This window comes from Erpetoichthys calabaricus, chromosome 6 (assembly GCF_900747795.2).
Source record: "Erpetoichthys calabaricus chromosome 6, fErpCal1.3, whole genome shotgun sequence".
NCBI classification, from domain to species: Eukaryota; Metazoa; Chordata; class Cladistia; order Polypteriformes; family Polypteridae; genus Erpetoichthys; species Erpetoichthys calabaricus.
Window position 1 is genome coordinate 48,722,629 of NC_041399.2, and position 16,103 is coordinate 48,738,731.

The following is a 16,103-nucleotide window of genomic DNA, read 5'->3' on the forward strand; positions in this document are numbered from 1 at the left end:
CCTATGTTCTTAAAAAAAAATTACAGTGTGGAAAAACTCAAAGGGTTATAACCTTTACTTAAAAGGAATTCACTTCTCTGAAGTATTTTAAAGGGATGTCTCATTAAACCAGAAATAGAACTGGGACATGCACCAAGCCTTGAATTACAAAGACAGAACGTGATAGACACCAGAAGAGGCTATGTGTTTACCTGCATCTGAGATATAGTCAAAGGATAGCGGTACAAAATCCATGTGACATTTTCACTGCAAGGAGGCATGGTGAGGGAGCCTTCATACACCCAGTAATCCCGAAGGAGAGGATCTAAAATTAGAACAATAAAAAATGTAAAGGTTACACTCTACTGTATTATTGTCATGCTTATTTGAATTCTGTTTACTGCACTTTAGTACAGACATGAATATGAGCACGCAGCCATCAGACAAACAGTGAAGATTTACAGGACATTCATGTGGGTAAACGAAACAAGTACAGCAAAATACCCTTCTTGATATCAGTGGGTTCTAGGTTCCCATGACCTTGTTTTTAATACCTTGAAGATCATGGGCCTGGCGGGAGAGTGCATAACCTCCTAATACAGGGGTATCCAACTCCGGCCCTTTGTCATGATTAGTTATTGAGTGTAGATTGATGGCCAAAGATAGCAAAAGTATTCATTTAAAATAAAATCAACAACACAATAAACTGTGCAGAAAGAGAAGAGTCTGAATATTGTCTGAGTCTACTGTAATGTTATTATGAGTCTGATCACAGTAAGTCCTGAAACAATTGATTTAACGGGGCATCTGTCTCCAGAAAATCTCAACCCAAAAGACTTTTATATTTGAAGCCATAAATAAAGCACAATACAGCTATATAAAAGAAATAAAGGACATGGTAATCAATCAGCATTGAGCAGATTCAATAATATAGTCACAGAAACCTATGTCTACCGTATGTGGTTTTTAACAAAGAGAAAATATTTGAATATTTCAAAGTGCATAAACCATGATGAAGAATACATACAGCACAGGCTGTTTAAAATAAATGGGATTTTTTTCACTAGATGCATGTTTACAACAATTAAATAAATAAACTGTCAGACACAAAACTCATTATAATGTTTTATTGTGATTGGTCTTTCTAACGGTGCCGTGGTACTGCAGCGATTTGCACTGCCATTTCACAAATCCAACACCCAGTTATGCCTGTAGAATTTTCACATCCTTCCCACGTCTGCATGAGTTTTTATTTCCTCTCAGTACGTCCATCCATCTCCACACACCCGGAAGTCATTCGTATTAGATTAATCGGCAAATCTAATTCTGCCATGTGGGCATGGCGCTGACCCAGCTGGGATTGGATCCTGCTTTTTGCCCAATGTCAGCAGGATAGGCTCTGTCTCCTTGCCACCAGGAATTGGATTCAGCAGGTTAGATAGTTATTATGAGTAATTATTTTAGCCATGTTAATAAGAATGTATAATTAATTTTAGATAGATAGATATATATAATTCTTTACTGTCATTATGCATACACATAACGAAATTTTTTGTTGGTAGGAGTCGGCTTCAAGGCAGAATACTTAAATACACAATACGCTATAAATAATAAAATAAACATAATAAGTATAAAACACAGCAGCAATAAAACATCATCAAGTCCAGACTTTTCCTGAGGTAGCACGCCTGCAGAGACCAGTGATCTGTGTGCGTGGGTCAGCAGGGGAGGAATACGAGGAAAAGTGAGTGTGCATGTCTACAGGGGGGCAGGTTAGGGGTAGATGTACAGTATGTATGTGTATCACCAGGGCAGATGAACTTCACAGCTCTGAGGAAAAAGCTGTCTTTCAGTCTGCTGGTACGTGTTTTTATGTTTCTGTACTGCTTTCCTGAAGGCAGTGGTACAAACAGTCAATTTCCCGGATGGGTGAGATCCGCAGATATACATTTGGTTCTCTTCTGCACCCTTCCAGCATATACAGAGTCCATGTCTAGGAGAGGACTTCCTACGATCCCCTGTGCTGTTCTGCAGCTGCCATACCACACTGTCATACTGTGACAGAGAATGCTTTCTATAGCGGATCTGTAGAAGTTTGTGAGCAGCCAAGAGGAGAATCCAGCACGTCTCATCTTCCTGAATTTTAATGTCTTCATGTACACTCAAAGAGATAGATCCAGATTGTTAATTATAATTTGCCTTAAAATTGCTAGCTTTCTTTAATATTAGTTTAACCCATTGTTTTGCTGTTGTTGGTGTGTGACTCTGAGTCTAGGTATCAGCACTAGCAATTGGCAGGTTGCCAATACAAATCCTGTAAATTCCAGAAGTGATTTTACTCCGCTGGCTCCTTGAGCAAGGCCCTTAACCTGCAATTGCTTCGTCCTGGGCATGACGTTAATCTGCATCCAGCCCTGTAAGCAGGTCCTTCAATTTGCAGGGAAAACTTGGAGATTGGTGGCAGGATTGGCACTCCAGCCACCGTACAAAAACCTCACACTGTTCCAGTGTGGTTCTGAGGTGTCACACGTTGCATGGCTGCACTCAGGTCCCAGGTTTTATATTCCTCCCCTGGCTGGCATTCAAATTCTTGTCTTAAGTCTTTTTAATTAATTTCTGAGTGTTTGATTTATGGTAATATTACTTTTGTTTATAATTTGCTGTATTCCCTGAGCCTGTGTTTTGTTCTTTGTGTTTTGTGTGAGGTTCCCCAGGAGGCAAGGCAAGGGACTGCTCTCAGCCTTTTAAAGGTGGGGGCAACCCATAGATTCACATGTGATTGGGAGACTGGGTGAGTTCTTAGTTTTATGATTTTTCTTGTGCTTTGTTATTCACTAGATTTTTGAATTCTGTATTTCCAGTATCCTTTGGATTTCATATTGGCACTTTGTTCACCCTGCTTTGACTTTTCTGGCAATTCCTTTTCAAAGCAGAATTCTGTGCTACAGAGCATGTAGTATTAATAAATCTTTGAGTTTATAAAGAGTCTTTTTGTTCCACTGTGTTTCTCTAGTGGGTATTTTCAGAACTGTTTGGGATTTGAATGCTTGGAAACTCTATAGCGCATAACAATAGGGACAAGTCCAGTACAACTCCTAATTCTTTTCATAAAGGGTACTTTCAAGATTCAGAACCCCCCTATTGTGTACTCATATCTAACATTCTTACTTCCAATGTGTAGTGTTTTACATGTACTTAATATAAAGTACAATCCAAGGTAAACAAGTCCCAATATGAAATCCACAAGCAACACCCAATAACAGAAGCGAAAATCCAGAGCCAGTGACTTTCAAAAGAAAACAATACATCCAGAAGTCTAACAAACAGCTCACAATGATGCACTGAAGCCTCCAGATAACGGCAGGAGGGAGGACCCAGCAACAGTGACATCAGGGTGGCCCCGCCTCCTGGGGCTCCACCTACGAAGTGCATGGAACGGAGTCACATTTAAACACTCAGCACATAAACATCAAATACAACATGATTAAAGAAGTTATATAAAGGTATGAAAAATACAAATTTTAAACTAACAAAACAGAAGAAATATCCTGACTGTAACACAAGTGCCTATGAAAAACCATTTGAAAGTTTTTATTAAAAACATGGAATGTTCCATACAATCAAGTCAAACTTAACAAAACTAGATTCAGTTCAACTCCTAACCATGAGAAAGAGAGGTAGGCCAACAGCCAGACTTTGAGAGTAGTAAAGAAGAAAAGAAGTCTTTCTCCCCAATATAAATGTTTATTCTAAAATGTTATTGATTAGATCCTGCCAGGTTTTAAAAATGTTTTGAACAGATCCTCTATTTTTCCCATTTCATACAGTGTATAACATCAGTTACCCACTGACTTAAAAGACTTAATGACTGCCTTTAGCATAAAATAAAACTTCAATGTAAATTCTCAGTAATTTCAAACTCCTAAAAAGATACAAAAAACATGAAATAAATGCCAAATGAATTGCTGAAATATTAAGGAAACAACAGAAACAGTAACAGTTAATCACTTTACATATCTCCCCACTGGTGGGTTAAGTGACATGTTCAAGGGCGTACAATGAGTAAGTATGAGTGGACTAATCTGGTATCCTTGTTTTTGTGTCACATGGTGCCTTAGCGACTGTCTGATGCTGTTAAGCAAACATCTCTTTACATTTCTTACATAACTTTACAAACTCCATAGAAATAAAATCGAATTTCATTATAATGTCAGCAACAAGTCATTGTACTTACCAGGCAGCAGTGTGTTAGGATTAAAGCATGGAATCAGTTTGGTCTTCCCCTAGTAAAATGAAACACAGACAACAGGTTAGCAATGGTATCTTGCCGAGTCCAAGCAGACATACATACATGTTTTGATATTGATATTACAAAAAACATAACCAGTGTCAAAAATCATATGTGATGCTTTAACAACTATATCAGAGTTCAAATTATTAAATGTAACAATAACCAATCTTTTCTGACTTAAATTAATTGACCTAGTGTGTGTGTGTGTGTGTGTGCGAGTGCATTATGTGCATGTGCATGTGTATGTGACCTCTCAAAGTAGACCAGCATTCCATCCAGAATTGGCTTTTACTTTCCACAGAGTACTGATGGGATAGACTTTAGCACACTGCAACCTTGTAATGAAATAAGTGGGCTTCAAATATGAGTCTTGTTTAAATTAAATTTTAAAAAGGGAAAAAAATATTAGTTAAATAAGACAAAATCCTTTTCCTTCTTCCATTGTCATGGACACCAAGCATGGGCTGGCTTTTTAGCCAGGATGGTTCAATGGTCCTTAACTGGCCAGGAGACAAGTATAATGGAAGGACAGGAAGAGAGCACCTGCATGGACTGTTTGCTCCCCCAGTACAATAGGTGGCAGTCTCTCTGTGCGCTACAGTGCTTGCATGGACACCCGCAGAGCAGGCTGGGAAGTGTAATCCTATGAGACAGCCGTTCTGGGTTCCATGGGTGTGCTGCAGAGACAGACCACTCCAATTTTAAGGAAAACCTGCCTGACCCAGAAGTGCTTCCAACATGTAGTGCTATAACATACTCCAGGGTCTGGCATAAAATGGCTCTGATGCCTCACCTCAGGGAGTCAGAGTCGGGAGGCGGCAGACAAAGCTCATCTGGAGGAGCGTATGGAGAAGAATGTGTTGGTATTGGTGTGTTTGAGGGTTTGGAACTCAGTGGCGCCCCTACAGGTCACTTAATGTAAAGACAAAGACACCCTTCATTCCTTTTATAGAATACAGTATTGTACAATTTATTGTAAATTCAGGTTACATGCTGCAACCCAGACTAAATAATTTAAGCTATCAAAGCTCAAACTGGCTTTAGCCATTATCCAAGACAACGTGCAACATTTGAGATATGATTGGTTACAATTCGTTTGTTTTTCTAATTGGAGTACAAAACATTTGAAGTGACTTGCTCATGGACACACAGTGTCAGTGGCAGAATTTGAACCCACAACCTCAGGGTCTGAAATCCAAAGCCTTAACTAGTATGTCAAACTGCCTGCAAAAATTAATATTAAATATCACACCCAATGTATTGCTATCCACACTAGGATACTGTTGAGCTAATCTTATTCTTCTAGTACACCCAGCATTTTTCAATCTCACTTGTTAAATTTTCCACCATTTTATTTAATTTTGTTTTTCAGCTTGTACATTTCAAAATATATTTTTTAGAATACTCTTTTCAGGATATGACATTTTCAGTAATGCCCTTTAAAATGACTATTAGACTGTTTTTTTCTAGTTCTCTGTGGTGCTCTGCATCTGATTATCATACAACATGTATTACCTTTGGAATTATCACTTGATGATCTATAATGGAAGTTAGACAATATTACTGAATGATTTTGGATGAAACATTTAAGTCAATTAATTCTACTCTACTGCATTAAATAAATCAGCCATCCTCAGGCCATGAGGTTTAATTTGTTCAATCTGTTATCCTCAACAACATCTGTCTTGACCATTTTGTATTATGTTTTGTTTAAATCTTCTGTTTCTATTTTCTTAGTTTTTCTCAATATTTAAGACAATGGGCAATTTATCAGAAGTTTGTAAATATTTGGGCATTTTTTTGGTCCTAAACTACTGGGCTGTGAATGATGAAACTTAATCATAATGAAGTTGTCTACAGATGAAATGTGATAGTATACCCATGCATTGAAGAACTTCAAAACACAATGAGCCTTATGATTTACTGCTAAATTACCTGCTTCTGAATGATTTCTTGCTGTGTTCATTAACTTGTACAAAGATGAAATTACATGATACTGTGACGTGTCTTGCCACTGCATGGGCTGTAGGGAGTGGAATCAGTGTTGGGGTGGAGTCTTGGGGGGACAGTTTTTGTAAGGGCTTGGGGAACCTCCTGAGAGAAGAGAGCTGAGTGACAGGGCTCAGGGTTAATTAACGGTGCGTGGAGAAAAGGGGAGGGGGGTGGTCGGAAGTGGTAGTTGTTGCTGGAGCGAAAGTAAGAGAGCATCGGGTTGAGAAGGGAGCGAACAGTTAAAGAGTAGGCAAGAGATAGATACGACAAAAGCGGGTTATTTTTGTTATTTTGGAGGTGTCCCCGTGACCCAGACAACGGGCGGTGGTAGGACACCATTTATATCGTGACATCCTCTTTAATAAAATCCCTGTGTGCGTCCATGTGTTCGTGTGTGTGTGTCTTCTGGTGAAGTGCGCATGCGCGGGGCACAGTGCGATGCTTCAAAGGCCGCCTGACACGTCACACAAGACAGAGTGGGTGGGACCTATAAAATATTGTGTGGCCGATCCATTCGGATTTCGGTAAATGAGGTAAGATCTAAAACATAACACATGAAAAATCCAATCGGGTACTGAGACGCGGAGACCAGCTTCCCCAAAGAGGTGGGATTAGTGTTTGTTGTTCACTCTGAGGATGTCAGATTTGCGATTAACAAAGTTGGCCCGGTAAAGTGTAAAGTGTTTTCCTAAATATACGAATTTTCATGATATTACAATAGGATGACTTTTAAAAGTAGATTTATTTTCGCGCACCTAAAATCCGTTTCTGGGGAGACGCCATACATACAATAATTAGCTGCACGCCAGCACAGATTAAAATACTTGCTGGAGAGACGTATTACTGTGAGAGAAAATTAAAGGCACACAATACAGTGACGCATATTACAGCCACATACAAGCCAGTATTACTGTAACAGAAAATAGAAGGTCCTTTGCCATTTAATATAGACTGTTCCTACTAATGTTTATGCACTACTATTCTAGCGCCCGCTATTGTAACGGGCTTAATGTCTAGTATCAAATAAAAAGCCAGTCGGTATTTGGACTCCTGAGTGTGTTTTATTCGACGGGACGTCACAATATCTATGTGCATATGTGGCATTCGAAATGCAAGAAGACAAGAAGCATGTGTAGAAGCTGTGGATCTAAACAACCTCCCCTAAATGTCCTATTTTTATATATCTCTGCCTAAGAAATGGTGGTCAAGTATGGCTCGAGAGTTACTGGAAAGAAAATACAGAAAAATAAACAAATAGCATGCAAGATATGGAGATTTTTGAAATATATTTAGTCCTTCAAACTTAAGAAATGAACTTCCATCCATCCATCCATTTTCCAACCCGCTGAATCCGAACACAGGGTCACGGGGGTCTGCTGGAGCCAATCCCAGCCAACACAGGGCACAAGGCAGGAACCAATCCTGTGCAGGGTGCCACCCCACCGCAGGACACACACAAACACACCAAGCACACACTAGGGCCAATTTAGAATCGCCAATCCACCTAACCAGCATGTCTTTGGACCGTGGGAGGAAACCGGAGCGCCCGGAGGAAACCCACGCAGACACGGGGAGAACATGCAAACTCCACACAGGGAGGACCTGGGAAGCGAACCCAGGTCTCCAGATCACCCAACTGCGAGGCAGCAGCACTACCCACTGTGCCACCGTGCCGCCCAGAAATGAACTTAAATAACGAATTGCAAGACAGCCTGAACACGCAGCAGTGAATAACTTAATGTTTGGTTTAGTAACTAATTTATCACATCATAAGGGCTTGATTATTGCTTATTTTTTAGACACTACTATTGGCTTATTGCTATGTCTAAGGTGACATAATACATTTGACCAAGAAAACAAAAATGTTTTTGTCGTTAAATATTCACTTGTCATACTAAGAGCTGAAATGTATTCTATTTATCCACTACCTTTTTATATTTAATATTCTGTAATGTTATGTGAATGTGCTTTGATGACAATGAGTGCACTCTGTTACTCTGATGCTGTTTGTGATACAGCTGTAAATATAGTGATTAAAACATTTAATAAACCCTAAATGTATTTTATATTACCCCCATGACCTTGTGTTAGAATAAGGTTTCAATCCTTCTTTTGTGTCAAGAAATAAATGTGGCCAACCAGATAACCCAAGTAAACCTGGAAAATGTAATGTTTTAATGTTATAAAATATCAATTGCAAATCTGTTTTATAAAATGCTGAGTGCAAGGCAGGAGACAGATTTGAACAGGATGTCAGCCTGTCGCAGTGTCCATTCACAGATACACCATTACTGATACCTGGCAAATTTAGAACCCCCAGTTCACCTAACCAGCATGTCATTGGGGATGTGGGAGTAAAATACAGGGCATACAGAGAGAAAACCCACTGAAAGATAGCGAGGAAACACAAACTCCATGTGTTTCCTACTGTGCTGCCACAGAGGAATATAAAATGTTGATAGATTGAATGAATTGCCTTTTGAAATGTTATATCAGAGACACTGACACTTATTTGTTGTGCTTTTAGATAAGTTTTAGATAAATATTGTACCTGTTAATCAGCAAGAAACATTTACCTATGTCTAGAAAAACTAATTATGAACATCATTAAGATCCATCTTCAGGCAGATTGTACCTGAGTGTCAAATTTGCCGCACATGGTTGAGCGTACACATTCAGAGCTTTACATATTTCAGTGGGTGTATGCTGTGTGTCTTTGTTCATGGGTCATGTTCTGCATTATCTGGTAATGTACCTGACTGTGAAGTGATAAATGCAAATGTTTGCTAATAAACAGAGCATTAAATTAGCAGCTGTATGGAATACATTTTTCAAAAGCAGAATATACTTCATAATATACTGAAATGTACGGAGATTAGGCGCTTACTGTAAAGAGAGCAACAGAAATGGTCCCACAGTTCAAGTTCACATTATGAAGCATAAAGAGAGTTGTTGGCATCTCTTATTAAACAATACATCGTGATACATTCTGAACCCGCTTTAGAATCTGTACACGATCGTGGAAGCTGGTGATCCCTGCTGCATAATTTGCAAGTACTTCTTAATTAAATTGTGCCTAAAAAGAATCCAGGTTTCAAGGGAAGTTCCACGTTTAGGTCGTAACACTTGTATATCATGGAGCGAGAGAGTAGCAATATGTACAGTATGTCATTCAAGCTACAATTTCACGGTACTCTGGACTGTTAAAACTGAAATATTTTTACATCTGGAAGGATTATGGGAGTTTAAATGAGGGGAACATATCCAAACCAAATGCATGCACATCCCTTGTTAGCATGTCTTTCTAGGGAAAATTGAACTTTTGTTTATACAGTCATATGCCGAAAAACATATTTTAGTTAAAGAGTTCACTTTTTTGTTTTTTTATTTTTTATTGAATTTCGGATTCAGCGGGTTGGAAAATGGATGGATAGATTAAAAACATGTACCATTCCATACAATTAAGTCAAAACTTAACAGAACTAAATTCATATCAACCCCCACCTGTGAGAAAGAGAGGAAGGAGTCTATGATGTGAATAGTAAAGAGAGAAAGGAGTCTATGATGTACTGTGCTGTTTATCAAAACCCTGGGACTGCTTGTGTGGAGACCTCAATTTTCCCTCATTGTCCAGAAGACATTCGTGATATTTAGCTGAATAAATTACATGGTTTGAGTGTCTGCAGACTCTCTGTAGACTTCTGTGATCAAATGTTAGTGAGCCATCTATCAGGCAAGAGTTTAAAACCATTACTAAAGCTTTGAGTGTTCCCAGGAGAACAGTGCCATCAATAATTGTGAACCGGAAGAAATTTGGGACCACCAGGACTCTTTCTAGAGTTGGCCGTCTGGCCAAACTGAGTAACTGGGCAAGAAGGACTGTGGTCATGGAGGTGACCAAGAATCCAACGATCATTCTAACAGAGCATCATAATTCCTATGCTGATATGCGAAAACCTATAGGAAGGACAACCATCTCAGTAGCACTTGACCAATTAGGCATTTATGGTAGAGTTTACAGACAGAAGCCACTCTTCAGTAAAAGTCATAATGGCAGCATGCTTAGGGTTTATCAAATGTCATTTAAAGGACTCTGAGAACATAAGGAAAAAGATTCTGATCTGGTCTGATGAGACAAAATTTAACTCTTTGGGCAGAACTCCAAGCATCATGTCTGGCAATGACCAGGTACTGCTCATCACCTGCCTAATACCATCCCTACAGTGAAGCATGGTGGTTGTCAGCTAGATGGATGGGGTGCTTCTCAGCGGCAGGGACAGTGAAACTAGTTAGAATGTAGGGAAGGATGAATGCAGCCAAATACAGAGAGGTCCTTGAAGAAACCCTATGTGCATGCAACCTCAGTTTAGGTGATTGTTCAGCTTTTAACACAATAATGACTCAAAGCATACGGCCAAGGCAATGGTGATATTGCTTTGGGACAAGTCTCTGAGTGTCCTTGAGTGGCACAGCCAAAGCCCAGAGTTAAACCCTATAGAACAAAAGGGCAATTTATGGATGTTTCTCATTCAATCTAACTGAGCTTAAGAAGATTTGTCAGGAAGAACGGGATAAACTGTCTAAATCCAGGGTGCAAAGCTTGTAGAGACTTAACCAAGAAGATGTGAAGCTGTAATTGCTGCCAAAGAGGCTTTTACAAAATACTGAATTAAGGCGTCTGAATACTTATGTGAATGAAAAATTTCAGTTTTTGAGTTTTATTAAATTTACAAACCTTTCTGAAAGCAAGTTTTCAGTTTGACAGTATGTGTTATTTAGTGTGGGTTGATGGGCTAGAATGGCAAAGGTACTGTATCTGTTTAAATCTACAACACATCAAAGTGTGCAGAAATTAAAGGGGTCTGAATACATTCTGGATCAACTGTATGTGGGTTCCTGCCCTGTGCCCAAATACGTCTGGAATCCAGCAACCCTGGCCTGAATTAGGGGGGGTTTAAGGATATTTTGCAGCCACATATTCATTTATTTCTGAGACCTGCTTATTCTGTTTCAGGAGCTAAGGAGTTTTAGCTTGTCTAAACAGCACTGAGTGCGAGGCTGAAAACCACATACTGTGTATTGCAGAGTGACAGTCCATGCAATATATGTGGCTAATGTTTTTATTTTTATTCTATTTCCCTCAGTTTTACCATAAATAATTTTAAAATAATTCTATATTTTTAAAAGTCTGTCCAAAGATATACCAGTTTGGTGCATTGGTGATCCTGTGTGCTTGGTGTATGTGTACTGTATGTGTGCCCTGCCCGAGATTTGTTCCTGCCTTGCGCCCTGTGCTGGCTGGGATTGGCTCCAGCGGACCCCCGTGACCCTGTGTTAGGATATAGCTGGTTGGAAAATGGATGGATGGATGTTCTATGATTTGCTTTTAAAAAATTTTTACCAATGTCTATTGATAGTAATTTTGGTCTTAAAATATAATAAATGAATTTTGTTAGAGTAGTTTGTCATGTTAGTAATGTAATTGTATTCTCAACTGATATAAATTGTGTAGCTTTTTTTTGGTATTTTGTGTAATTTAGGCAATCCATGTCTCTCTAAAAATTATGTTTATTGTAGGTATTATCTCTAAGTAAATACTCATATTATGAACACAAAATGTGTTTTTTAATCATGGGGAATCTAAAGTAACCTTATGTTCAGTCTTTTGTTCAGTTAAAATGAAAAAAAAAACTGCTTCCCTGAATATAATTGCATGCACCATAAAATTGTACCGTATCTGCGCCGATATCTGAATAAGAATTAGGTTTCTATAATAGTGGCTTCAGACACAGAGCTGACTGGCTCAGGCTTAACTATCACAGCCGCACGATCAGACAGCTTCAGCAGTTTAAATCTGTCCCATTTACCTTTGAGAATGTGTGTAGTTTTATCCAAATGGATGATACTGGTAAGCTTAATTAAACATGGCATTGCTTTATATGTTTGTTCATATTCCTTATTACTCTATCTTATCACTGTTCTGCTTGTCTTTGCATTATGTGCATTTCCTTACTCTGTCATCGAGCACAAACATCTGAAGCGGAGTAGCCATGGTTACCTGTGTTTTTTTAATCTAGGTTACAGCATTTCCATTTCAGATTTTATTTGCTTAAACTCAAAGGACAAAGCCAGAACAAAAGCTTACCTTATACTGGATATCCTGAAGGATTTCTGTTACTGCCTTTAGTCCCTGATGTTCTTTACCAATCTGCATTTCAAAAAACAGCAAATTAGGAGATGATGACAAATGACAAATGGACAGTTGAGGGTCTGATTATAAATAAGTCAAGGGAGGAGGGACCCCAAATAATTTAGGCCTTTATAAAACTGCTGATCAATTGCATACTTAAGGTAACACTACACCAACTTTACCGCTGTCTTGTGGTCCCAAATCTGAAATGTCACTTTGATACACAAAGACAATCATAGATAAAAATATTTCAAATTTACTGGAGCTTTTCTGTACTGGTAGATTGCAGTGAGCGGTGCTGCACTTCACCTTAATGTGAAATTCGATTAAAATGCAGCATTTGTTCCTAAAACTTTGTTTAGGTTCACCACAAAGGGATCATATAGATCTGTTATCCAGCTTTGTTCCCTTTAGAAGTGTTTTTACTGTTTTTCTAACTAGTTGGTGCAAGGCAAGTGCAAAAGTGTTTGAGGTGTTTGCGTCTCGGCAGCACACAGGTGACAAACTTCAGTGGCACGCAGTAAGTAAATAATTTGCAGGTCTTGTATCTGTTAAAAGTAAATAAGTGAGTGGTTTCCTAGTAGAGAAGGAATTAAAAGATCACTTGTTAACTCAGGTAGATTAAACACAAGTCGGCAAGAACTGTTTCTCTGGAAGGAGTGGTAAAGTTTTAAGTTCACGTTTCAAGTTTATGTTTATTGTCATGTGCACGGTAAGGAAACACGTTTCCTTGTACAATGAAATTCTTTCTTTGCTCTCCACACCAAATGCCAATGGTTAACAAACCAAGGTATAAAGATAAACATAAATAATAAGTAGCAAATAAATAATAACTAACAAAGGCAGAATAAAGTATAAAAACAGAATAGAAGTTTAAAGTGTAATGTGCAGGTAGGTGTGTGATGGACAGGTCAAATACAGTTGTGTGAGGTAGGCAGAATGAGGTGGACCATAGTTATAAACTCCAGTCAGTTATTTAGGAGTCTAATTGCCTTGGGGATGAAATAATGAACCACATTCTCCATGAATGTTCCCAAGGCCCTACATGTACTGATGAAGATCTTAAGGATACTAATGACGCCACTCTTACCTGGATACGGCGGTGGCATGATAAGATATGATGATGGGGAAGAAAGAGTTCTTTAGCCTGGAAGTCCTGCATTTCATACTTCTATACCTCCTGCCTGAGGGTAGAAGTGTGAACAGTTCGTGTTGGGGGTGGGTGGGGACCCTGAGGATCGAGGCAGTTCTTCTGTGGACTCTGCAGTTGTAGATGCTCTGCAGAGAAGGCAGTGGAGTCCTGGTGATCTTCTCAGTGGTCTTTACCACTCTCTGCAGGCATTTGCGGTCAATAGCAGTAATGTTGCCGTACCACACAGTGATGCAGCTGGTCAAGATGCTCTCAACAATGCAGCTGTAAAAGTTGCCAAGGATCTTAGTCGACATACCAAACTTCCTCAGCCTCCTCAGAAAGTACAGCCGCGGTTGAGCCCTCATGACCAGCTGTGTGGTGTTAAATGTCCAAGTGAGGTCCTCAGTGATGTAGACACCCAGGTATTTAATACTACTCATCCTCTCCACTTCAAGCCCTCAGATGAACAGTCTCCTCTCCTTCCTCATCTCCTTCATCTTGTCAGTGTTTAGGGTGAGGTTGTTGTCCTCACACCATGACGCCAGACTGACTACCTCCCTCCTGTAGGCCTCCTCGTCCCCACCAGTGCTGCGTCCTATCACTGTGGTGTCATCTGAGAACTTTAGGATGATGTTATCTTTCTGGGAGGCGACACAGTCATGGGGGAACAGGGTGTAGAGGATGGAGCTGAGGATGCATCCCTGTGGGGTGCCTGTGTTTGTGATAATGCTGGCTGAAATCCTATTACCGTTCCTGACAGACATGTAAAGAGCACATGTAAAAAGTATCGTAATAATTATAGTTTTGTTGAACTGAAAGAAGGAAGTAGCAAAGAGAGAGTTTCTTAAGGAAACTGACAGGCATACGGGAAAGTGTAGTAAGAAATATTTCAGCAGGCAGCTTAACGTGAGACAGCAGCAGAAGCAGAAAGCATTTAGCAGTGTGCACACCATAAACAGTTGATTCGAGGGCTTAGAAAGGGTCAGTAAGGATTACAGGTCCTCCTACAGGTCCTCTACTATGTTAAAACTGATAATGAAATTATATTCAGTTTTACTGTATAAAGGTATATCTGTCACCCAAACACATTTTAACGATGAGACAAGTACAATGTAATTCTTGTAAAATGCTGTTTTTTTTGGAAGGTGACTACAAAGTCTTCTTCCAGGATTCTTGCATGTTCTTGCATGTGCAGGAAATGCCAACTGATCCAACACCTCAAACTCAGGGTCACTGAATTTAAAGTGGAGGTGGCTAGCAGGTGTTGTAGTGAAAAATTGGCGGATCTTGCCCAAATGTCCTTTAGGGAGATAGTGTGCCCCCACCAAACTGGCGCAGGAAGATATTCCCTATCAGAGCAGTAACAATAGGTGAGTCATGATTGGACGTAAACACAACACAAGACTTGCACACTGTCCAAAGGTATTAACCCTAGAGTTTGAGGTTTACCACTGTTTTCAGAATCTTGTGGATTTCTCTGAGGTGACAGGTAGGGGTGAGAAGTTCCCAGAAGGAGAAAAGTAGTGATAGTTGGGGACTCTGTGATTAGGGGGACTAAGAAGTAGGTTTGCTCCAGAGACTGAGACCCTTGTATGGTGTATTGCCCTCCAAGTGTACAGGTGGGAGACCTCTTTGGAAGAGAGGATAAGTTCTTGGCTGAAGTGGTGGTGGATCCAGTTGTCATTGTCCATGCTGGAGCAAATGAAATGTGTAAAAAGCAGACTGTCATGATACGGTGATCTTCCCTGAGGTTCTGCCTCTGCCATATGAAAGTCCAAGTAAAACTGAGGAGTTTAGAAGGCTTAACACATGTTTCAAAATTTGGTGTAGGGTAGTACGGCATTAGTTTATTGGACATTGGGACTCCTTCTGGGACAGATGGGACCTGTTCTGCCATGTCAGATTACGTTGGAACAGATGAGGTACCGATATAATGGAAGGAGTAAAAGTAGTTTAGTCAAGGATTGTTTAAACTAGGGAAGTGGGAGGCTGTGACTTTAGGACAGCCTAGCTTTTGAATTTCCCTTAGAGGGATGAACAGTATTATAATATCAAATGCACATATTAACTTAATTTCGAGCCCAAAGTTAAAGTACCACAGTAGAATAAATTTTCTTCTTCTTCTTCTTTTAGCTGCTCCCGTTAGGGGTTGCCACAGCAGATCATCTTGTTCCATATCTTCTTGCCCTCTATATCTTGTTCTGTTACACACATCACCTGCATGTCCTCTCTCCCCACATCCATAAACCTTCTCTTAAGCCTTCCTCTTTTCCTTTTGCCTGGCAGCTTTATTGTTAACATCCTTTTCCCAATATACTCATCATCTCTCCTTTGCATATGTCCAAACCAACGCAATCTCGCCTCCCTGACTTTGTCTCCCAACTGCCCAACCTGAGCTGACCCTCTAATGTACTTGTTTCTAATCCTGTCCATCCTCGTCATAGTAGAATAAATAATACATTATAAATTATTTTAATTAATGCTAGGAGCATTAAGAATAAAATAAATTAGATGGAATT

At 39.5% G+C, this 16,103-nt stretch overlaps 1 protein-coding gene across 2 annotated transcripts in view; it reads right to left on the bottom strand.

The window, feature by feature from the left end:
- The window catches only part of ca8 (carbonic anhydrase VIII), a 162,269-nt gene that overhangs the window by 43,016 nt on the left and 103,150 nt on the right, over positions 1–16,103 (bottom strand). The window contains exons 5-7 of one of the 2 annotated variants that reach the window (XM_028803561.2): positions 12,408–12,470; positions 4,214–4,262; positions 192–304 (exon numbers count right to left, since the gene is read on the bottom strand). In XM_028803561.2, the coding sequence (XP_028659394.1) occupies positions 192–304; positions 4,214–4,262; positions 12,408–12,470 (225 nt within the window). The remainder of the gene's footprint in view (positions 1–191; positions 305–4,213; positions 4,263–12,407; positions 12,471–16,103) is intronic. The other variant, XM_051929385.1, reaches the window with a different exon arrangement.